Source organism: Oryza brachyantha, chromosome 1, assembly GCF_000231095.2.
Source record: "Oryza brachyantha chromosome 1, ObraRS2, whole genome shotgun sequence".
Lineage (NCBI taxonomy): Eukaryota > Viridiplantae > Streptophyta > Magnoliopsida > Poales > Poaceae > Oryza > Oryza brachyantha.
This window is the reverse complement of record NC_023163.2, coordinates 19,391,384-19,416,951: the sequence shown is the minus strand read 5'-3', so window position 1 is coordinate 19,416,951 and position 25,568 is coordinate 19,391,384. Positions and strand designations below refer to the sequence as shown.

Below are 25,568 nucleotides of genomic sequence, written 5' to 3'. Positions count from 1 at the left end.
GTTCGGGTGTCCCCGGGGTTTTGCTGGTCAGAGACAGAGCTGCTGAAACGGGGAACATATTGGGCCTGGCTGGCCGGAGGCCGACTGGTCAGCCCAGTAAGGACGGGCGGCGAGTGCGGAGGGGGACGGAGGCTAGGTCACGATGTTGCTTAGCGATACAGCTCGGCCTGGTATTCGATTCCACAGTATCCGATTACGGGCCTTCTTAAACAAGCAAATATAATAGATTTGCCATTACCACCGGTAACGGAAACGGGCCAAAAGAGCCCAACCAAACAGCTCTAACTATGATCTGGCAACAAGCGTTCGTGTAAAAGCAAAAGGCAGCCATAGACAAAGAACACACTGATCCGACGCCTAAGATGAAGCCCCAAATGACATGTTTGCAGTTCAAAAAACGTGTGGAATATACTACACGACAGCTTTTGTGTATAGCAATAGTGCAATTTCACATTCTGTTAAAACATCGAATAGCACGTTCGATTATTGCATAATGAGAACGGGATGGGGAAATTTTTGGTGCTAAAAACTAGCTATAGCTAAACATTTTATTTATTCCATGATAAATATTATTATAGGAGAGTTAAGCTCTGAAATTATGTTATACATGTTCAGTCTTTTTATACACCACCTATAGACATGGCCTTTCCTTTTAACAGATCAATGCACGAATGCGTACGTTTATCTAACTATAGACATTTTACTCTTTTGAAAGGGCACAATGTACATTGGAGCAATGGTGTATCATGTATTCACGTGATAAACCGATTTATCTTTTGTAGCCATATATATTATAATACTGAGAACACCGTGCGTGGATAAACATTAGGCCTGATTGTATATAAGTATGAGCAACGTTCTAATTTTCATATATGATTGATACCCTAGCAAACTATATTGGACTAGTGGAATCTGAACAAACTATCTTCACTCTCTATTTCCATGGATCTTTGGCATAAAATTTTAGAGATGCTTGGTGGGGGCTTCCATGCTTCTAACAGGGTAGTGGGGATCAAGCCCCCATGATAGATCCGCCCTTCTTGATATTTGTGGTGATTTATACTCCTTTCGGTTTGATAATTATTGTCGTTTGACATTCTTTTAAATCTATATTTGACTATAACTTTCTATATATATATATATATATATAACTAAACAAATGTTTACTTTTTATTAAAGTGTTCTTTATGGCTCATCTATGCATGTTAACATAGTGTTTTCTAACTAAATATTTTAAAAGTTATTAATAGTCAAAGTTTTAAAATTTTGATCATGCTCTTGTCCAAAATGACAAAAATAACTAGGGTAGTATACATCTTACAACTTTTTTAAAAATACTTACTACAACTCAATAATTAATGGATAGATGAAGTAACTCGTTTTTTATGGTTGCTTCGGTTGGGTTAGGCAATTAAAAAGGAAGACGGTTGACATTCTTTACTTCCATACTAATAAACTCACTTTGTTATAAAGATATACTCCATCGGTTCCATGCTATAAGACTGTCTGGATTTGCGAACATTCATATATGTATCATGTATATGTGTCTAGATTAATTAGCACATGTATAAATCTAAGCAGTGTCAAAAAGTCTTATAACGTGAAACAGAGAAAATATAAACTAAATAATAGTTTACGAATTAAAAAAATTATAGCAGTATGAAGAATGGTTATGTCCGGGGAAGATCTACCATCGGGGTCGTGGGGCCTTAAGCTCCCACTGCTCTCGTTAGGGTCACCGGAGCCCTACTATCTTCTAAAATTTTATGTCAAAAATTAATGGAAACGAGAGGCTAGATCTCTATCTAGTTTATTTAGATCCTCTGGTATTATTTGCTAGGTCCGCCACTAGTTATGCTAAAAATATAAGCACATAAATATGCACTATGTAGCTAGGAGTAGGTATTTAATAGGGTGATTAATCAATGATTAGAGTAAATAGATAATACATAATATTTCTTAGGCCGTGTTCGATAGGGAGGAAGGTAAGTTAACTTATCCGGCGCAGAAAATATAGCATAGATTAGTACATGATTAATTAATTATTAATTATTAAAAAATATGAAATAGACTAATATGATTTTTTAAAGCGACTTTTCTATAAATTTTTTTGCAAAAAATACACCAATTAACTGTTCGGGAAGCGTGCGCGTAGAAAACGAAGAAGACAAAATTTCTTACCCAGCCTACCGAACGCGGCTACATTCTTTGCACTTTAAATGCTATATCTTTGCACATAGATACATACGGTAGATATAAACGGTAGTGAATTAAATGTGAAATGCAATATAATTTCTGTATCCGTAGATACTGCCAGTCGCATCGTACTTATTTGTTGTTGTCTTATAATTTTGCTTTTATTATATACTCTCTCCATTACTAAGGTGGTAGGTGTTTGGTTTTTTAGTCCTAGGACTAAATTAGTCCCTAGACTAAAATCTTTAGTCCCTGTTTGGTTAGAGGGACTAAACGAGACGAAAAGTGTATCATATATAGAAATTTTGGTTAGGGAGTATGTGTGAAAGAAAGTTTTAGTCTCATAAGTATCTCTAGAAGGGACTAATAGACTAATACAATTTTAGTCTTTTTTAGTCCTTTCTGTTTGGGTTTTTAGGAACTAAAGAAGACTAAAGTGAAGGGACTAATGGATTAGTCACCAAACAGAACCTAAATATTTGACATCATTGACTTTTTTATATATATTTGACCATTCGTTTTATTCATTTTTTTAAATATATAAAGTTATATATATATGCATAAAAGTATACTTAACAATAAATAAAATGATATAAAAATAATTAATAATTATGTAATTTTTTTAAATAAGACGAATGATCAAACGTGCATAGAAAAAATTAATAGCATAAAATATTCAGGGCACAGAGGTATTACTAATTATTGCCGTACAGCTCATAAGGTAACGCTAGTTTGTATAATTGTGCGGCTAGCTTTACATTTGTACTTATCTTTCTCATGGTTCCACGCTTTCACATGATTAGTCGTGCGAGATCGCAGGATGACCCAGGATTGAATCCCAAAACTCTCCAGTCACCAGCAGTCACCTACTCGTTCGGCCCTATGCCTCGCCCCAAGCGCAGCGAATCGTCCTTGCCACCGCCCGGCTCCTCCAAGAAGCGCAAGCATCCTCAGCAACCGCCGCCGCCGCCGCCAGCTCAGGGAGATGTCGGAGGCGCGGCCGATTCTGGAGATGTGTTCGTGCGCTGCGGCGAGCTGCTGGACAAGCTTCTGTGGCACGAGGACGGGTGGGTTTTCGCCGAGCCGGTGGACGCGCGGGCCTTGCGGCTCGCCGACTACTACACCTGCATCTCCGACCCCATGGATCTCGGCACCGTCGGCCGCCGCCTCGAGCGCCGGCGGTACCAGGACCCGTGGGCGTTCGCCGCCGACGTCCGGCTCACCTTCCGCAACGCCATGTCCTACAACAGCCCAGGCGACCCTGTGTACGAGAGCGCGGCCGAGCTCTCCGACATCTTCGAGTCCGGGTGGCCCTCTGTTCTTGCGCCGCCGGACGCCGAGCGCAAACGGAGGCTCAGCGACGTGCTGCCGCGGCTGCCGGTGGGTGCACAGGTCATGGTGGCCGAGATCATGAGGAAGCGGGACGGATGCCTGCGGGAGGAGAACGGGATGGCGGAGCTGGACCTTGACAAGGCGGATGCCGCGACGCTGGACGAGCTCGAGCGCCTGGTGGCGGAGCACGGGGCTCCTGCTCCACTCGTCGGCGTGGGCAACGTGAACTAGGTAACTCTCGGCAGTATGCTCGTTGCTGTCGATTCTGCGCTTTAGCGTTTCAGTAAACTCGTGGAACCTGCATTTTCTTTGAAAAAGTTGCTTTGGTTGATTGCGTTGGCCCAGTGGATATTGTTATAAATGGCTACAATAATAAAGCTCATGGTTGTACTTTTAGTAGTACCTTGTTTCCTTATTGCCACTCATCCTTAATATAATAAAAATCGCTTTTGTTATTGATCAAACATTTAACTTTTTATTCTTCAATCAAACACGCATATAATGTATGCGGGAGGATTTTTTTTACTTGCGTGCACACATTTAGATTAATTATCATCCAACGGCAATAACTAGATTTGGTTGATGGAATTAAAATGTTTAGATCTATAGAGTGGTGTCACTGTTATGGACATGTGATATCCTATATACTCGTACTTACCTCAGCGAAAAATACTACATATATAATCCTATACAAAAAGAAGTCATATACATATGGACATAATTACACACAAAGAGGGAAGGAACACACATGATAAAATACAATTACAAAGTCCTACTCGTTTCATACCAAGATTGTTTATACATTATTCATACTTATCTCATTTGTTCTACTTAAACATTAGAGTAACATTTTCATCATCGTCGAAGTTTATACATACTAAATGGGTATATCTATTCTGCTAGAGTGGATTGGACACATTTTAGCCAAATGATTTGACGCAAATTAGGCTAAAGTTATAGTTGGATTGGTCTGGGTTGGATTCTAACGAAGAATAATTAGTGTGATTTGATTTAGTGGAGTACTTTTTATGAAAGGTGGATTAGATTGGATTGAAGTCCATTATCAGGCTTAGCTTCTGCTACTACAAAATGGGTGCGGCGAGCGAGCGGAAGTGCTCCATGTGCGGCGGTGGCAGCCTATGACGATATGCGCATCCACGTTGGCAAAGCTCGGAGTATCAGGTGTGGGGTAGCTTGGGATGTAGCCCCACGCCTAGCCAAAAAATACATTCAAAAATTAATATATTTTAATTAAAATTTATCTAAAAGATGTATATTTCATTATTAAGCTTTAGGCTTAAAAAATTTCTGATTCCGCCGTTGCTGAAGGCTGAAGACCGGATGATAGCAACCATCCCCACCCCCACACCCCCATCCCCATGGCCATCCCCATGACGAAGCTATTCGTCTTCACCGGCGGCATAACGTTGTTTGCCTTCGTGGTAGTCCTCCTCGTGAAGTAACATCACCGTCATCCTCACCCACGCCGATGGGCTCGACCTGCGGGTGCCTCCTTCGATCCGCGCCACCAGAATCAAGCACCCGTACTCTACGGTGCCATACATGCATAGAGAAATGGAGAGGTGATACGGGAATCCAAATTTTCACACAGAATCAAGCACCTGTATGAAAGCATTATCTAATAAATACAAAACCATTTCATTTGGTCTCATTAACTCATTTCTCCTCTAAGATGGACGATAGAGAGAAACATCAATCCCATCCTTTACTTTACCTGATAGTCCACGAGTTAATTAGACATTTGTGCAGTCAAAAATGTTACGAGAAATATCGTCATGTTACTTTTAGAGAAAATTATGGACCAACACTTCTTTTTTTATTACGGTTGCAATTTATTTTTTGAAAGAGAGGCAGGAGCGCTGCCAATCAATATAAGGAGGAGGAGAAATATTCAGTACAACCCTCAGGAGGTAGTCGGGGTCATTTATATTCTAGCAAAGGCTAAGTGTCTCTCGTTATACAGATCCAACGCTTTCTGGGCAATATCACTTCGTCGAGCGTTGTAGATGTGATTAAAAATCATGTTGTTCCTCTCTAGCCAAATCGCCCAAGCGGTGTAGACCACGAGCCCATCAAATGCTTTCTTCGCCTTCTTAGGGAATTTTCGCCTGCACTCGCTCCACCAGTGCATGAGTTCGCCTGACGTCGGCAAGTTTAGGGGGGACGTAGGCCGCAGCCGTTGAAAAACTTGATGACAAACTTGCCGCGCAAAACTACAGGTTTCGATGAGGTGGTCAGCTGTCTCATTGAAAATCCCCCAAAGCGGACAAAGGACATTGTTTGGCCAGTTCCTAAGCTGTAGATTATCTGCCGTCAAGATTTTTTCATGTGCCAATAGCTAGGCGAAGAACCTGCATTTTCCTTCTGCCTGAGCCTTCCAAATGTACAAAAGTCGATGATCTGTGACTCCCCCTACGAATTGCATTCTGTATGCTGAAGGTGCCGAGTATGTCCCGCTTGCGGTCCAGTTCCACCTAACCTGGTCCTTGATCTGAGGTTGAATGTTGACTTGCCTGATTGCAATCCACAGGGTCAGGAATTGTGTTGCTTGTTGCGGGTTTTCTATACGTTGCAAGCTTCTTAGCCATCTATTTTGATATAGTTCTTACGCAACCGTTCTATTTTTCCTGGTGGCTAAGTCGAAAAGGAACGGAGCCAACTCTTTTGGCGCCTTTTCTTGTAGCCATCTATCATGCCAAAAGGTGCATTTGGAACCGTCCCCTAGATAGATTGTGGTTGAAGCTCTGAATAGTTCTTTGTCGATATCATCGCAAGGCGTAGGGTAGCTTTTCCATAGACGATGTTCGTCCTGCCATTCATGCCATAGCCAGCGTAGTCGCAGTGCCCGTCCGAACTTTTCAAGATCGAGGAAACCAAGACCTCCCATCTACTTTGGTTGGCACACCTGTACCCAGTTGACGAGGCACTGACCATCGTGTGTTTTGTCCATCCCGTCCAGAGGAAAGCAATTTAGGTTGTGAGTAAATCAGACCACTTTGGACTACCTTTGTTCACCAATTACTTCACTTTGGGCATATTTCTTATGCCCCCAATTCCATCTCCATCTCCATCTCAGGCGTCCAGATACTCTGTGGTAAGACAGTGGAGCTCTGTTCATGTGAGGGGAAGAAACAGTAAATGAATATCATGAAGTGTACAACAAATGCTATAGTAACAATATTAAAAATAATGTTTGATAATGTAGCAAATATTGTACAAATAAATCTCAACCATGTATTTTGATCCAACGATTATGTAATATACCAAATTTACCATACCGTAGCCCCTACAGTAGCACCATAGTGATCACGTTCCCCATCTCAATCTCCTCTCTTGGCTACCTCTTCCCTCTCTCCATATCTCCAAAGACTAAGCAACTGCTGCAGTCCTCCACCTCAACCTGTGCCTAATGGTCTGCCTCGAGCCCAGTCGGCAGTCGGTGATGCCCCCCTCGCTCAACCTTGACATTCGCCTAGCACCAGCTTACCTCGACCTTCGCTTGGCACAATGCTCAACCTCAAGCCTCACCGGTGTTACCACGTATTTAACGTGCTTGACCATTGCTTAACAGGTATGTCATCGCTATTGTCTATATAAGCAACCCATTAATTAAAATACGATACATACAACATATCACTATATACTATATTTAGTTCTAGTCCACTAATTCAACTATTGATTAGTTAATTTATTCTTTCTCTTTCACTTTTTTTCTCTTAAAGATTACGTAAAGTTTACCTCTTGTATAAACAACCAATCAATAATTTTTCACTTCAATCTTGATCTCTCTACGAAATGGTACATGTCTCTATATTGAAAGATGAAGGGAGTATTGATGTTGGTTTGTTTACTTTATTTATTACTTTCTGTGTTCTCACGTATTCCGTACTTTGTAACCAACGTTTCCTCGTTCTAAGACTTCGACTATTTATTTTTATTTTAAGTTTATATTACCTCCGTCTCAAAAAGATTTTATTCTTTTTATTTCTGTGTCCAACGTTTGACCATCCGTCTTATTTAAAATTATAAAAATATAAAAAAATTAATCACGTATAAAACACTATTTATGTTTTATCATTTAATAACAATAAAATATTAACCATATTTTTTTAAATAAGCCGAAGGGTCACGATGTATCTAAATAAAGTTATTTTGGAGGGAGTGAATAGATCAGTACATCTTAAAATATTTATTTATTTATATCTCGTACCAATCCAGATTCATCATCCTATTTCAAGCTGTATTTAGTTCCTAAAAATATTTAGGAGAGATATCACATCAACACGAACGCTCACATATTTAAAGTATTAAACGTAGTCTAATTACAAAACAAATTTTAGATTCCACCTGCAAACCATGAGACGAATCTTTTGAGTCTAATTAATCTATCATTTGCACATGTTGATTACTGTAGCACTTATGACTAATCATATATTAATTAGGCTCAAAAGATTCATCTTATAATTTTCTCTAACTATATAATTAGTTTTAATATTCATATATATTTAATACTTTATTTAAATATATAAAGATTCAGTGTGATATTTTTTTAAAAAAATTTTGAAAAAAGGGACTCATTTCATTCGAGGCAAAAGAAACAGGTTTGTACTTTGCACACGTATGCCACGCTGCGGTTCACGCTTTACACACAAGGCATGGCTGGCTCGGGATTGAACCCCAAAAGCCCCAAACCCCAAAATTTTCCGCCCCTTCCAGCCCTATGCCTCGACCAAAGCGCCGCCGGTCGTCCTTGCCGCCGCCGGCACCGCCCGGCTTCCCCACGAAGCGCAAGCACCGTCTACCGGCATTGCAGTCAGCGGCGTCTCCTGGAGACGTCGGAGTTTCCGCCGACCTTGGCGACGCGTTCGTTCGCTGCGGCAACCTCTTGGACAAGCTGCTGGAGCACGAGGACGGGTGGGTTTTCGCCGAGCCGGTGGACGCGCGCGCCCTCCGCCTCGTCGACTACTACCTGTACATCTCGGACCCCATGGACCTCGGCACCGTCCGCCACCGCCTCGAGCGCCGACGGTACGCGGACCCGTGGGCGTTTGCCGCCGACATCCGGCTCACCTTCCGCAACGCCATGTCCTACAACAGCCCAGGCGACCCCGTCTACGAGAGCGCGGCCGAGCTCTCCGACATCTTCGAGTCCGAGTGGCCCTCTGTTCTTGCGGCGCCACCGCGCCCGCCGGACGCCGAGCGCAAGCGGAGGCTCAGCGACTTGCTTCCCTGGCTGCCGGTGGCCGCACAGGTGATGGTGGCCGAGATCATGAAGAAGCGGGACTGTTGCCTGCGGGAGGTGAACGGGATGATGGAGGTGGACCTGGACAAGGCGGACGCCGCGACGCTGGACGAGCTCGACCGGCTGGTCGCGGAGCACGGGGCCGCCCTCGCCCCCTGGTTAAGGTGAAGCAGGTAACAATTGGCGGTGTGCTTGTTGCTCTTAGTACATCAGTCGACCCCTGGAATATTTACTTGCAGCAAAATTTTAGCATTTTATTTGCAAAAGGCGGTCCTTTTCCAATGTGTGTTGGCAATTTAGCGTTTTGTCAACTGTGGGTGGGATGTAGTCTGTGCCCGGGACGTAATTCCGGTGTGTTGGATTTGCACGATGGAGGACTTAGGGATAGTGAAGGTGGAAATGTGCCAACTTGGGGCGTTTTGGAATGATTATGCTATTTGAGGGTGCTTTGGTGATCAGGATTCAGGAGCACAATGCAGTTCCAGTGGATGAACTATCAGTCTATTCTGCCCTTGGCTCCTGGGATGATGGGGAGAACTTGATGGCAACATTTTCCTGCTTGGTTATTTTCTGCACCTGGCAATGCTCAGAAACATGATGGTTTTGATGCTTTTGTGGACTGCTAATTGAGCTAGTGACTGTGTTGCTCTGTTGCTGGTAGAGTCTTTTGAGGCTTTCCCCTTCCTTTTGTTTTTCCTTCTGTCATTAAACCTTTCCTTCTGGCAATACTGATGGGGAGGGCATCAGGTATTGTGCATTGTTGAATGTGGTGTGGTGTGGTAGAAATATTGTTTATGCATTTCCACTAATGGAAAGGGGAAAGATTTCCCTCCCTGGCTCCACAAGAAAAACAAATTCACAAATTGAACACGCAGATCAACTAGTTCAACCAATCGGAAAATTTTCTTTGCATGCCCTGATCTGTTAGCCTGTTAATCCTGGCTCATTTATGTAGTATGGTACTCCGCCTGTACATATTTAATCCAAACAAGCTTAAGAAGTGCTAAATGTCATAATTACTATGAAGATCTGAGTATTCAGTATATCATCTGATTATTTTCGGATCCAGTTGTATAGCTCTGTGTACTTATGTTCCAACATCGAGCCTGAACTGACCAACGTTCAGTAAAATAACATGCTGTATTGGTAGTCTGATTCACTGTCTACTGTCTGCTGTGATCTTGAACTGTCTTGGTCTCTCATCCCTGTTTCTACATTTTGGACTTTTGGTTCACTTATGTTATGTAAAAACTGCATGGGACCAATAAATAACTGTCATGAATTCAGGCAGACATATCACGCAGAACACTGAATCAGGAGATCATTGTCATTAAGACATTCCTCTTTCATTGCATATTAATCTATTTTTCTGGAAAACATTTCACTATGTCTATGAATAAAATTCAATGTCATGTACATTCCCCATTCAAGTTTGGAGATAGAATTAAATAGTAAGGGTCAATGAAAGTGCCGTTGCCATTGCATGGGTAAATTTGAATTTGTTTATAGCTGTTTTTGTTATACACCATAGTGCTATAATACTTGTATCTACACTACTATAATCTTGCCCAATCAAAATGATTATAGTGTATCTACACCACTTTAATCTTGCGAATTAAAGCGATTGTACTCATCATTTTGTTTTCCTCTTGGTTGATCAGTCAATTAATTTTTACACACCATAAGATTTCTAGCCCTCGAATGAAGGGTGTATTAATCTCATAAGTTATTTAGCCTACTTATCACTACATTTTCAAATTCACTCCCCCTTCCTCACCTTTCAATGTTTGGGTTTGTTCTACTTGGCATAGTTATGTTCATGAAACAATTAAGATACCATTCAATGTATAAAACTCTATTGGTTTGAGAGAGAACATCCAGTGATGCTCATGCCCATATGACTCCATACTAAAAGTGTATACAAGCTTCCTGTTATGCATGGCATCCCTCATTTATTTGATTTTGGCTTCGGGCTTTGGCCTATCTTTCTTATGAAAACAGTTGACACTGACACCTATTATTTGATGTATTGCACTGAATATATCCATATTTTTATTTAACAGGACAAGTGGACTACATTTGCCAATGAACTAAAAAGTGGTTATGCTGTTATGATTTATCATGTGTATGGAAAATCACTAAATTAAATATTAGATATTTTCCTATTTTTGTGAAAAATATATATGTTTCATATTTATCTCTCTTAGTTCTGTACGTTCAACTTCTAATTATACTATAAGACTCATTTCGTACATGATTCACTTTTAGAAAATATTGTTATGGTTTAATAGTTGAATGCATAGATTATGTGTTCCGAACCTATGATTCGTGCCACATAGATTGTGAGGTCTGGCTGCTCTTATTACTCATGTTAGTACTTCCAGCTCAGATGTTTAACACTTGACAGTAACACTTATCCAATAAAAAGTATTACCTCTGGACCATATTATAAAATGTTTTGGCATTTCCTAGATTCATATAGATACATATTATATATATGTGTTTGTGTCTACATATATAAAAATATAAATAATATACATTGATCTATGGATAATCTAGGATGACCAAAACATCTTATAATATGAAATGAAGGGAGTATGTGTTTATAGTCCAAAGGTATAGATGTAATATATGAATATAAGTAAATCATGACATCACACATTCTACTGATAGCTGCTATGACACTAAGGGCTGGGGAGCTTTAGATTCTGAGAAGCAGCTGCTTGGTAGTTAGCTTCTGAGAATCTGGAAAAGCTCATAAACCCAGCTTCTCCAGCTTTTAGATTCTTAGTTCATTTTCCAGAATTTGTAACTACAGATTCTTAGAAATTGTGGACCGTTTTGGAAAAAGCTGCAGCTAGGAGAAGCTTCCCCAAACAGGCCAAGCATGCAGCACATTTGTTTATCATCATCATAGATGTCTATTCGTCTTTTGATTTTCTGTTGTATGTTTGATCCTTATATTATCCTTTTTCCTGAACTGTAGGAGTCATAAGTCGTGGATAAACAAATGTCAGAAGATGCTTCAAGATTCTACCTCAAGTCCCTTTTTGGTGGAGGTTCCTGCTCTGTGAACTGCTTATGTATGATGTATCTTAGTTTCAGAGTGCTGTTGGCTTCAACAGATTCGTGAGACCATGACACCTTAGTTATCATATCCCAGTTATGCTAATATTGCATATGTGTTGTAACTAGTGTGGGGTGTATTGATGGAAGTGTCTTACATATTACATGATCGAGATCAGGATTTCTGATACTGAAATGTTTGGTGGACTGGGAGAAGGGAAAGAATGTCGAATTCAGCTGTTCACCAACCAAGCTGATATGATCCTGTGCAGTTGTGCTAGGATACGGATTTGCACTGAAATCAGTGGATGAAAAGAACGAAAAGGCCCTCCAATTCAGAGTTTTGCAGTGAGGTAGTGGTGTCCACATACAAGCATACAACAACATCCTCACTTTCTGATAAAGTAGTGTTAAATCTTATACAAGCTGGTGCAATCATGCAGAATTTTCACCCGGATTTGCAGGAACAACACGAGAGGATCAGTCTTTCGGAGCTTTGGAACATAAAACAGCTCATCAGTTCAGCGTTATCTGTTGCCTCCCAAGTGATGAAGCGGTACCGAGAAATTCAAGAAGAGCACGGCGGCAGTTGGACCTCCGGCGTGCCCTCGGCTACCGTGGGTGCACTAGAGCGCCACCATCACCACCAGCTTCACCTCCTCGTCGACGCCGGCCGTCCCGCACTCCCGCTCACCGTAGTGGTGTCCACAAACTACATGAGCCCACGCCTTCCCGGATCCTTTTCTTGCAAGAAATCCTCCGTCCAACTCGGCGTGGCCACCGCGTAGCCGTCGACCCGTCGTTGGGGTTGGGGAGCTCGAAGTTCCGCCGCTCGCCGACGAGCTCGAAGAGCGTCATCCCGTACCCGTAGACACGTCAGACTTGGCGACAGCGGCGCTTATCAGCATCTCCGGCGGGCGCCATGTACCCCGGTATCTCTCCCGAGAGTGTCGACGCGCGCCGGTGAGGTCCCTCGGCCCTCCTGATGGACTTGGAGATGCCAAACAGTCAAAAGTCAAGACAAGTGCGCCAGGAGGCACCATCGAGGAGTATGTTCGCCGGCTTCATTCTGCTGCCGGCACTCGTGGTGGAGGTACGCGAGCGCCTTGGCAACATCAATGGTGATGCGGCGCCTCGTCGCGCACGACAGGTCACTTGTATCATCGCCGGTGAAATGCCAAGAGTCCAGCGACCCGTTTTCATCAAAGAATTGGTAGACGAAGTACCGCGTGGTGAACTGGTGATGCACGCGCGCGACGATGGTTGCTTCCCTGAGGGGACTCAGCCTCGCCGACGGACTTGCTACTGCGATCCGCTCGACGGCGACTCGGCGACCACGTGAGGTGACCTCTGAAGACGGCGGCAGAGCCGCCTAGGCTCGTCCCACCATGCTCCCGAAGCCTTTGGTTAATGTCCTTGATCTCGCCGTGCGAGTACTACGCTACTACTCCGGTGTCCGAGACGCTGCGACTAGGCAAGACCACACCAGAGACCGGTGATGCGTGCGGAAGAGGAATGGCAGATGTGGCGGCGCATGTCCCGCCGGCAGCGTGAAGCGTCGCTGGTAGCTGGCGGGAGGACTTGTTCTTCGAATGCAGCTGAGTGCTTAGGCATGAAGACCGAGGAGCGCTAACGAAAATCCCGGCAGCGGCGGCGTGAGTGCTGGCTGGAGGACCTGTTCTTCCGGCATGTCTTTCATGCTGTGTACCCAACCAGGCAACGGCAAACTGTTTTAAGCTCTCGTGGGGACGTTTACTCGTTTATTACATGTTATTTAAATAGTTATAAATAATATAAAAAAATTGTGAAGATAGATTAATATGTGATATATCAGAACACAAACATACAAGTTAAAATATGACTTCTTCAATCCATAAAAAATTAACAAATATATTATTGTGAGTATGTGTATATTATTCAGAGTTTAATTTGTTATTTTTGTTATGGATTGTAGAAGTCATATTTTAACTTGCATGTTTGTATAGTGATATATCACATATTAATCTATCTTCATAAAATTTTTTATAATTATTTGGATATCATGCAATAGATGAGAAGCCGACGAGGAGATGGCCTCTCAAAAGCTTAGAATCCACGCTCACCAGGCAACCATGAATTCAAACAGTACATTGAGGTGCTGTACAGAATTCCATCCTTCAATGAGAACACAAGGTCCTAATATCAATCGACAACAACCCAAAATAACAAGAAGACAGTCAAGCAAACTTGCAGCATTGTATTTGATATCCCATATTTCTGAGGATGTGGAAATTCAAAATGATGCTACTTAGATGATAGTAAAATATTCAACCACTCACGCTTGCTCACATGGAGCTCTCTGAACAGTTGCCTACATGTACAATGAAAGCTTACATCAAATGTCTTCGTTTACTTCGGATGAAGTAACTAATTCCAAGAACTTAGAACTATCTGATACGGGCTACAACTGAGTAAAAGTTGCCTGATTGCCAGTAGCATCGATATCCTTTCATCTTAAAGCTCATGTTTCGCATTAAGTTTTACAGAGATATCACAAAACCTTAAAGAGTGACAAGTGACAACATGCCCGTTAGCTTGTATGGAGATAAGATACCTTTAGCTCTTTAAGTCCATTGGGTGTGCTCGGGCAATTGAAGCAGGATTATTCACTCGGGTCAACTTGAACTCATGGGTCAACAGACTCATCGGAGTCACTTCTCTCTGCCTCAGCTTCCTCGCCAGGTTGTTGAACATTAGGTTTGATTGCTGAAGCTGGTGCAGCTTTCTTGCGTTCACCACCTTCCCCCGCTCCAATTAAACTAGCATTCTGGTCTATCAATTGAGTCAAGGAATTTTGTACATACGCCGACATGCCAATAATAGCAAAAAATAAAAATTATATATAAACATGGCATGGAATGTCTCAACCAGAACCAGTATATTGGTGAACCAGATGAAGTTAGATAACTAGTAGCAGGTATGGTTATTTTCAATATAACAATCCACGATGAAAATGATGTTTACCTTCCAACACAACCATAAAAACTGTTTAAGTATAGCCTCAGTACCATCCATACGCAATCTGACTGCATACTCAAAAGGTTCATGATGTTACCACCATTCATCAAGGGAGAAGTCAATATATCTATGATAAACTTCTGTTCAAACAGCAGCGGCTTTAGGAAATGGATGTTTATGGGCCAATGAGAAACTACACGACTCATAACTTGCCAACCTAAGAGTATATCAATAAACAAAAAGTATTCATTATTATTCAATTATAAATATGGAAACATAAGCTAGAATTTTAGCAAACTACAAAAAACCATAAGGATACTGACAGATACTCCAAGCATAATGTTCATGAGATCCTTCTCAACTCGGTGAACAAGTTCTGCCTGCAAAACAGAGTGGAGGGAACAATCATCATTATGATTGACAAGGTGCCTCCATGATCACAGGAAAACAATAGAGTTAAAGGAAAAACATCAATACATTTAAGTCAGGCTCTCTGCGGAAACGCCGCCTGCGTGCATCCCTCATTGGAGGAGTAAGACCATGCTTATATTCAACTCCTTCTGGAGCAAGATTATCTTCTTCTCTGACCATAACCATCTGTTACAACCTCAATATAAGATTATCAAAAGCCTACAGTTAACAAACGATCCTATACACAAATCTGATGCTTTACCTGACCAATATCAGCTGTTTTAATTAGCACAGAATCATCGTACGTCTTGTACGACTCCACAACAGTTGGGAGATCCAAAAGAGATGCCGGAAAGCTTTCGTTTCCAATCATAAATGTTCCACTTCTTCCATCCTCTATTGTACAAAAGAAAAACCATCAATCCACAAGTTAACAAAGATCAGATACAAATTTCAGATCCTGACAATGATACAAGAGTATTATAAGTTGTATCCATCAAACATAAAGAGACCATTGTCTTGAAACATAACTAGAAGTGAGTGGATAAACTATATACGCACAAACAGAATGCTTCACAAATGATACTTTCAGCATCTAAAGAGTAGAAGCCGTTGAGTTAGAATATTGCATGCCACCTTGAGAAGGTATCAACTATTCAAAGTATAATTACTGAACTTAATTCATTGACAACCAGACATCTCAGAATGCAACCATAGCTATTTACATTTGTGGAAAAATGAAATATTAATACAATGATACAAGGAAACAAGATTTCCAAAACCATAAAGTGAACTATCATCTGCATTCCCTTAATCATGTGTTGCTTTAAGTATGACATCTGCTGCTCATACTGTCCATCAGACACTAAATGGATTACTCCATATTTGAAATTTCATCATTGCCAGATCACTGCAGGTAAGTGACTAGATTGCCGCAAGTCGTAACGCGCATAAAAAACGACAAGCTTGCAAAGTGTTGCCCTTGGATGTTCTCTAAGGATTAATCTACATGGACAAGAAAGCTAATTCTTGCTGTGTTGATAATATAGTGACAATAAAAAAGAATCTGCCAACGCACTTTGATGTAGTAATGCAAAATCTGGGCAAGGACCAGACCTAGTTCACATATACTGCATGGCAATTGGCAACTGCTCAACATTTGAGGTTATCTTGCCGAATGAAAGTTTGTTACCACTGGCTTCGCTTCCTTGAAGCATTTCCTGGATCAAAACTACAGGGAACAGCTACACCAGTATATGGCCACGAATCTCTACCAGCGGAACACCACTCTATAACTACAGAACGGTGGTTCTCCGGTTTCACTCGCGCATTAGAAATGGTACGCGCATTTCACCGAACACCGAAGGGGCATGGTACCTCCGCTAGCGATTTTAGCCCTATACGATAAGTCACCGTGCAGACGGAACCAAAAATCCGCTGGCACAGAGGAGGGGGGGAGAGAGCTGGATCACCTGAGAAGGAAAGGTCCAGGGAGGCGCGCTCGCGGCTGGACGAGGAGGCGCCGGCGGCTTCGTTCATGAGCCTCTCAATCCGCTCCGCCACGGAGGGTGGCACACGGAGGATGAACTGCTCCTCCATCCCAGATTTCCCAATTCCACCGGGCGCACCGCTACCCTCTCTCCGAGATCGCAAATTCGGTTCGGAAAACACCCGCACGCGCTGCGCTGTCGCGCCGCGCAATCGCTGAGCAGCCAGTTTACGGCTCTCTTCCCCGCGTGGGTTTAGCAGCCGGAAACATTGAGATGATGGCTCGTTGGGTTGTTCGGTGCTCCACATCTCGTGGGCCGTGCTTCGGAGAAGTAAGGCCACATCTCGCGTTCTTGTGGACTCACCACCGTCGATTGCACGATTGCTTCGGGCCCAATACACGCGACATGTGCTGCGGCTTCGACTGCTTTCTGCGCTTGCGGGCTAACGATTCGCGGCAGGTTTCGTGGGCTTAGCCGAACGGCCCGAAGCGGCCTCTAGCTGAACGTGAGGTTTCCCGCGATTCCCTCGTGGCTGAACGTGAGATTTCCCGCGATTCCTTCGGCGTCGGCGCGCTGCACACTTTTTAGACGTATAAATAACTCGTTTCCGTTAGTACAGTTTAGAATCTACGATTTATATAGACAAAATTGATTTAAAAAGTCAAATAAATTTATACTACCTCCGTCCCTAAATGTTTGACGCCGTTAACATTTTAATGCACATTTGATCATTCGTCTTATTCAAAAAAATTACATAATTACTAATTATTTTTATATCATCTTATTATTGTTAAGTATATTTTTATGCATATATATAACTTTATATATTTTTTAAAAAATTGAACAAGACAAATGGTCAAACATGTATAAAAAAGAGAACGACGTCAAATATTTAGAAACAGAGGGAGGGAGTATTTTATGTTTTAAGAATTATTAATCAATTAATCTAATTAATCAGCCGGTTCGAGCAGCCGAAAATAACGGGTCCGCACCTCTGTGCGTGCTGGCGCGTGCGTCGGTGACTCTCGAGGCTGGCATAATGCACGGGACGCCGGTGTTCCGCCTCTGCGGCCGCTAGGCTCGTTCTATGCGTATGCGTATAGCCTGGCCTGCCTCTGTCCATGCCTATGCATTGGTATGGGCTACTTTGGCCTATCCGATCATCGCCTAATGATGTAGGGGGGAGCTAGCTAACTCTACGGAATAGAAACGGTGTCGCATTCCATGGAACTGCTCTGGCTCTCTCGTCAAGTAGCGGCCAGCTTGACGATAACAGATACGCTAGTTCATGGAACCTGTACAACCGAACTTAGGTCAGGTTAGCTTCATATCTTGAGATGGGGATCGGTGCCAATCATTTGTGCCAAGCTCGCCGAAGTTGTGGGCGTAACAATTAGACTAGTGATGGTATATATTGCACAGGACACTATTGCCGCGGCATGGTGTTGAAACCACGTCTGCCATGTCTACCGGTAAAGTAACAACTCTTTCGTAACAGGGGACCATTCCAGAGATTGAAGCAAGTGCTCTGTGTCTCTGTCCCCTGCCACTCCGCACCCTTGCACCCGGCAGGCGGCAGCGCCAACACGGATGGCCCGATTGCAATTACTCCGCAGCGCGAGATCGAGTCGAGCAATGATTCCGGGTGCAACGGGGGCGAGGCGAGCAATGATTGACAGATTGAGGAGCACACCGTTGGGTCCCGCCCCGGGCCGGGTCGATGCCCAAAAAGTCTCCCGTGCTCGCTAGTAGGCTATCCGGCCGATGGCCGCAGCGTCGCCGCAGGTCGCTCGGCCGGAAAACGACCGTGAAGCGGACCGAATCAGCGGAAGACCACGAGCGCAGAGACAATCCCTTCCCCCCCTTGTGACAATCGACTGCTCTCTCGATCGAGACGCGGACGCGTGCGCACGAGGGTGGCGCGCTGCCTTAGCTAGTCTCCGGTCTCCGCGCGCGCAAGAAACGCGACACCTCTCGCAAAAATCTTCCACCGGTCCGATCGATCGAGATCGGTCGGTCGACTACGACGTGTCTGACTGATAAGATCAGAGAAATCCCCCCCTGCGAGTGTGCGCCCCTACACACCGGGTAGGCAACGAGACGGATGCGCGGAGAGTAACGGCGAGACGCGACGCGCAGGCGGCAGCAGAGCATGGGTGGTGGGGGCGATCCATCGTTTGATGACGGTTGACAAATGCGGGGTCGGGGGCAACGCAGCGGGATGCGGTGCGGTGCGCGTGGACCGCGCCACAACTACCACCCAGATGCTAACATGTTGTTCTCTTCGGCCTCCGGGTTGGCCGCCTTTTGATAAGGACCCGGTTGAATCGGGGGAACTGCGCTGCACCGGATGGATGGAGCGAGCGAATCCACTGAAATGCTCGGAAATGGACATTAGGGGGGGGGGGGGGGCTCATTGGACGAAGTTTCACGTGAGACAAGCTTCCAAACACATATGCAGTGTTCGATACAAACCAAATCACACATCAACAAAAGAGGACCGAGTGGAGTGAAAAATAAAGTGAAATACGCAACGCATTCGTACGTTGCCGGTGGAAAGTAGATAGTAATGCGTTTGTCTGGAGAGCGCGTCACACCTCAATTACGTGCACACAATGAGTGATGGTGGCATATGTGTAGATTAATATTGAAAATTAAATCAATACGACATCGCAAATAGAAAGTTACAGACGAGTTATAAACACCGTAAAAGGTTCAAAATGTACCAGTAATCCTTTGTGCGGTAGGGAGTTCTAACGGCCAGAGAAGGCGACATGAGGCTAATGAAGCCCCCCCGTTGCTGGCCATGCCTTCTGCGTACGTGTGCATGTACCTCCCTCTTGTGATTAAAGAAATTGTGTGGCTAACGAAAGGCCTCTGAAATCAACGCCATATATTAAATGTAAAAGACTTATTTGCAACCTCTAGCAAGTTGACATCTTAATTAGGTACTCTCCCGGTTAATCATATGTACGACGACTGTACTCTGAGGTGCACGTACGTACTTGTGGCCGACAATCGTACCAACAGTCATTCTGCTGGCTGGAATACCAAAACTGGATAGGTTTGTGAGCTTGACTGCCATCTCCATAAGTTGACATTTCTGTTAGTGAATAAGACCTGCATAAAAAGGGTAAGAAATATATGTGTAAAAAATGCTGCCATGTTTGCCAGTTGCCTCAGGCCTCATCAGCCACCATACGCAGGACACGCATGCATTGGTCGGCCAACAATAGTCAACGACAGATTAGGAGTAATCTACACATAGGCAGCACTTATTGGGGGGTGTTCCATTTTTTATCCTCTACTTATCCACTTTCGGATTTGAGTCAACTCAGTAACCAATCAATTTAGTCCAATCATATCACAAAAATTATCAAGGTCAATATCATCTTACCTCCTAGTAGGAGCTATACTATTTATGCTTGGCCTAGCTTTGCTTAGGTGTTTCCACAAGTGAGGTCACAAGATTAATTGCACAGGACAGGGATGTGTATGTAATTAATTATTGTAATAATCCTACTTGCAGTGGCAAGAGTGGAAGATGCTAACGCAAGAACTGAAGTTGACTGCCTCCCTTGTAACAAGCAGGTTCACATGGCTCATACCGGCGATGATTGAGTTAGCCGTTACGTGCGTTTGCTTCAACGTTCGAGCCCGGACACAGATCGATCAAACGATTCGATGCTTGGGACATTTGACCATGCATCTCACGCGCGCTGGAAGAGACGTTTTGGCTCATCGCTAACTAGCTTTGTTTCGATCGTTCTCCTCGAGTACGGGTCCTGATCGAATTCCTGATTTTGACACGACACAAATAAATCGCCTCGCTTAATCGATTATAAAATTCCTCGAGTTATCCAAAATAAAGACGCTACTATTATTACATTTGTAAGCGATGTAACCGGTAGGAAATGATCTTCTGAAGGGAAAAGGCTTATCTTTTACAGAAGTGGTGTAACCTTTGGATTTCACTGTCTTCACTCGCTGTTGTTCTTTTTATGTGCACTTAAAAAGGTGTGATGCCTACATATCACAGGCGGTTCTCCTGTATCACCGTATCAGCATGTGATTCTACATGCCCTCTGTATCGTTGGTTGCTCGTATGCTGATCGCATATCATATGATAAGCTCGTAATTAAGGGGAAGGGTATCAATCACCTTGACTGACCGGATGAGAGATTCTTTTTGAGAGATGGCAACCTACACATCAGGAGTGGTGAGCCCGTGAGAAAGGTCTCGATGAAGGTGATTTTCACCGTGGGTCCCTAGCTCATACACAAGTTGGATTTTCTTAGACTTTCTGAAGGTACTACAGTTGGAACTAAAAGCTGATTGCAACAGGAAACAGGGAATTAATATCTTGTATACTACCACGGTCGTTGCCCCTAACTTATCCACTCGTTTTTCACGTACACGTTTACCAAACTGCTAAACGATATAATTTTTATAAAAGTTTTTCATAGAAAAGTTGTTTTAAAAAATCATATTAATCTATTTTATATTTTTAATAATTAATAAATATTAATTATATATTAATCTAATATTACGTTTTTCGTGTCAGGTTAAGTTAACTTAACCCCTATCTCAAACCAACACGGCCTAACTAACTTAGGCTACGGGCGGAATTCATAGTACTGCACCGAAAATGCACCTCGATCGGTAGAGGCGAGAGCAGCAGGAAACTAGGACTGTAGGACATGTGTTGCTGATTATGATGTGAATGTGTGCCCATACTTCACGCCTTCACATTCCAAAGGAAGGACAATCATATACTCTCTCCATATTTTCTAAAACATCGTTGACTTTTTAATCTATATTTAATTATTCATCTTATTTTAAATTTATATCCAATATACAAAATTTAAAGCATATTTAAAGTTTTATAATAATAAATTATATTATAATAAAATAATTAATAATTATATATTTTAAAATAAGATGAATGGTCAAACGTATAACTAGAAGTCAACAGTGACATAAAAAAAATACGGAGGGAGTACTCCGTATTGCCATTACATAAACCAAAGGTCAAGATAAGCCGCGGACAAGATGCGGAGCTAATCCTTCACATTAGCTTGGACTAAAGTTCATTATCACGGGACTAGGCATCAGGTCCCTATCCTCTCTCCACTAATATTTCTTATAGATCATTTTAAACAACCACACTGTTTTCAAAATCTATTTTTAGCTATATATGATTTTCTATTAAATATATATAATAAATAAATATCCTAGTGTTTTTAAACTAAATATTTTAAAAGTTATTAATGGTTAAAGTTTTAAAAAGTTTGACCATACATTTGTTCAAAACAACAGAAAAATTATAAAATCAGAGGGCATATAAATTTCAAAAAACCCTAGGCTTTGCTAGGCTTTGGGGCATATGTAACCTAAACCCCGATTCCTGTAATTTTTTTTTCATAAAACCCTATATTTGGGGTAAAATGTTTCAAGGAGACTCGTGTTTCTATAAAATACTTATTCTCATTATGATATATGATATATGGTATCTTTAATATATATTCACATATAAGTAGGATTACAATGCATCTCCTTCCCACCTATCTTTTCCCTTACTCTCGCAATATAGGATTACAAAAACTGATCACAATCTTCACTAGTAATACTAATGATAGATTTATGATTATATATAAAAAAGTTATACTATCAATAGCTAACATATGTTGAAAATGTGACTAATGTGTATATATACCTAGAAATATCACATACTATTTTTAATACTATTTTGCATAAATTATTAGCCAAAATAATATAAGCTTAAACGTGAGTTTCGTTGAAACACTTAGTCTCAAAATAATATAAGCTCATATCAAGCAGGAAGTACATCGTATGTTTGCGCACATGACTCCGCCCAGTTCGGTAACAAGTTATCTTATCTAGATTCTTTTGTTTTCCACGCGCGCTTTCCAAACTACTAAACGATATACTTTTTTTAAAATTTTCTGTACGAAAGTTGTTTTAAAAATTCGTATTAATATATTATATATTTTTAATAATTAATAATTAATTAATTAATCATGTAGTATATTAGTCCGTTTTCCGTGCGGAATAAATTAACTTACCACCCCCATGCTGAACGCGGCCACAGGGAGCTAGGATGAGTGAATCAGGAGCTACATATGGAGAAGATGTCCAGGTTGTAAACTATTCTATCCAATGGGCATAATCATGTGCTCTAGCTACCGTCTAGATTTTAGGTGTTTACATCGGATTACCGCAAAAAATTAGAGGGTAAATAAAATTTTCTTCTAATTTATACTTTGGCCGCGTTTGGCTATAGGTTAGTTAACCGGTGTAGAAAAATAGTAATAGATTAATATATGATCAATTAATTATTAACTATAAAAATTAGAAAAATAATTAATATAAATTTCTAAAGCAACTTTACTACAATTTTTTTTTACAAAAATACACCGTTTAACAGTTTGGTAAGTCTGCGCAGAAAAAAAAGAGGGAGTCTGATCTAACCAATCCCCCCCCCCAAAACACACATACAGAAATGGGGGAGTACTATGTTAAAAACCCACATAACTATTGCAGTTGTGTTTATTACGTAAGCACAAACATACGAGAACTAAAAATTAGAATGAATGTGTCAAAGTCCTACTATAACTCAGGAATTATTGAAATAAATTGGTTAGGACCAATTTTATTCTAAATAAATTCTATTGGCTCACAGTTAATGTTATATTACTGTGAAAGTACCCATTGAGTAGCTGAGATGGTAAACGGAGCCTCACCCGGGTGTCGGGTCGGCTGAGGACTTGTCAGGTGACTCAGGTCCCAAGGCTTGGCGTTCGATCACGGACACGAGGACCCGGGGCACCCGCTTGGCGTTTGACTAGGGACCCAGGGTTCCAAGGCTTCGACCGAGGATCCGGGGTCCCAAGGCTTGGCGTACGACCTAGGGTCCCGAGGCTTGGCGACCGACTGGGGACCCAAGGTCCTGAGTCTTGGCATCAGATCCGGTGTCTCGAGGCTTGACATCCTGAGGCTGGGGAGTGACCTGAACCTAGGAATCTCGGGGTCTCAAAGCAAGGATCCGAGTTCGGGATTTCTCGGGGTCCCGAGGCCGTGGTTGACCCGAGCCCAGTGTACCTTGGGGATCCGACACCACGGCATACCCCGAAGATTAGGACCAACCACCTGGGGACTCGGGGCATGTGTGAACTCAGTTTGACGAGGTCAGGGTTAATTCCGCATAATGGCTGGGAGCACTAATCATGTGTGGATGTGGTCATTATGGAATTAACGTTCGGTGAGTCAATGACCCACTAACTCCTCACGCTAACTTCTCTCTCGATTACAAAAACACGTTAGAGCTTTCACGGGAAAGATAGAGAAATTTGTTCTTGCGTTGCTTTAGTTTTTCCCTGGTTCCACAAACTTGCGCGTACGAGTGAGTGGAACGAGCAGGCCTTCAAAGCTCCGTCTATCGGTGTATCTGCATGGGTAACGGGGCGATCAAGTTTTTGGGAAGAGTCAGTGCGACACGACTGCTCTAAACTTCCTGCTCCCGGCAACAACTCCGCAGTACTCAGTGACGATCCCGACTCCGGCGCTTGCTACGACCCTGGCAACAACTCCACGGCATTCGGCAATGATCCTGATTTATGCAACGACCTGGACCTCGGTGCCGACTCCGACTCTACAGCGATCGGCGAGGGCTCCAACATGTCCACCGACGGCGATCTTGGTGCGTGCGACCCCGACGACGACGACAACAACGGTAGCAATTGAAATGGAGGAGGTGCCATCAACAACACCACCTCGTCCAGAGACATGTTTTTAGGGTATAATCTCTCCCTTAATTACTTATGTGCTAAATATGTTTATGTTTAGCATAATCACAAGATCAATATTTTTAGATGTCATGGTTAGTACTTTATTTCTCTGGATTAAAATATGCGGATAATGACCATATTCCCAACAAGAATTGTGCGACGGTTAACACACCCTACCCTCAATGACTCGAAGTAGCAGTTGAGTACATGCTAATGAATTGTACTACATTTCTACTCCACCACGCTGGAACACCCAAAATAGGAGTCGACTTCTTGACTCTTCCCGAATACTAGCTCGCTAGCAGCTAACTCCGCTAGCTACCAAGCAAAGCCCTTCGCGGCTTCGCCGCCTGCTGGTTCCAATTCCCACATGTGTACTCCACCTTAATCATATCGCTCTGGCGGCCCGTCAAAAGTCGCAAATCCTATATCTTAGCCACCTGTGGAAATCACGAGAGGAGGACGAAGAGCAACGCCACCTACCCACCGCCTGAATCTCCTAGTGGAAAAGTGTGGTTAGCATACCAACCACTCGATCGATCTTCGCGACTCCCAGGCAAACAGGTCATGTGGCGAGACGACGTGACCGCCGACGACCCAAGATATGCTCAGGTTGCATTATTGACACCTCAAAGTCTCTCATTGCGTCAATTAGCTACGAATAATGCGGATACGTGCATGTGTATATGCTGCCCTGTCGGCCCTTGCGTTGTGATTAGGCACCTGAGAGTGCTGATTGCTGCTGCTGCATGCGTAGCTGTGCAGGAAAATTATTGCAGCGAGCCGAGAGAAGCTGATCGAGATGGCATTATTGTACTTGGCCTTGGGCTTTCAGAGAGTTCAGGGACGGTGCTTCCACTGGGGCCGGATCGGCCGGCCGGCAGATTGAAGTGAAGTGTAGCTCGCACATCTGAAAAAACACCGCCACCACCACTACACACGCACGAAGATCGATCATCTCCCCATCGTGGCTGTCGCTCATGTCGTCAACTCGTCATGGGGGGA

General features: G+C 42.9%; 3 protein-coding genes across 4 annotated transcripts; 2 read left to right on the top strand and 1 right to left on the bottom strand.

The window, feature by feature from the left end:
* The first annotated feature begins 3,056 nt into the window (after nucleotides 1-3,056).
* Nucleotides 3,057-3,967, top strand: LOC102702905 (transcription factor GTE4-like). Its single transcript, XM_015839031.2, has one exon. It carries the CDS (start codon nucleotides 3,079-3,081, stop codon nucleotides 3,757-3,759), a length of 681 nt encoding a protein of 226 aa, XP_015694517.2. The 5' UTR covers nucleotides 3,057-3,078; the 3' UTR covers nucleotides 3,760-3,967.
* A 4,276-nt stretch (nucleotides 3,968-8,243) lies between these two features.
* Nucleotides 8,244-12,217, top strand: LOC102702623 (transcription factor GTE3, chloroplastic-like). The gene is made up of 2 exons (XM_015839024.2): nucleotides 8,244-8,964; nucleotides 11,778-12,217. Exon 1 carries the CDS (start codon nucleotides 8,270-8,272, stop codon nucleotides 8,957-8,959), a length of 690 nt encoding a protein of 229 aa, XP_015694510.1. The 5' UTR covers nucleotides 8,244-8,269; the 3' UTR covers nucleotides 8,960-8,964; nucleotides 11,778-12,217.
* A 1,782-nt stretch (nucleotides 12,218-13,999) lies between these two features.
* Nucleotides 14,000-16,993, bottom strand: LOC102706793 (transcription initiation factor TFIID subunit 7-like). Of its 2 annotated transcripts, XR_001550648.2 has the most exons (6): nucleotides 16,738-16,993; nucleotides 15,528-15,661; nucleotides 15,332-15,451; nucleotides 15,174-15,234; nucleotides 14,451-14,668; nucleotides 14,000-14,207 (listed from the first exon to the last, which is right to left on the bottom strand). XR_001550648.2 is itself a non-coding variant. In XM_006644373.3 (5 exons), exons 1-5 carry the CDS (start codon nucleotides 16,862-16,864, stop codon nucleotides 14,523-14,525), a joined length of 588 nt encoding a protein of 195 aa, XP_006644436.1. In that variant the 5' UTR covers nucleotides 16,865-16,993; the 3' UTR covers nucleotides 14,000-14,522. The 2 variants fall into 2 exon arrangements, 1 of the variants encoding a protein (XP_006644436.1); XM_006644373.3 differs by having other exon boundaries at nucleotides 14,000-14,668.
* Between the last annotated feature and the right edge of the window lie 8,575 nt (nucleotides 16,994-25,568).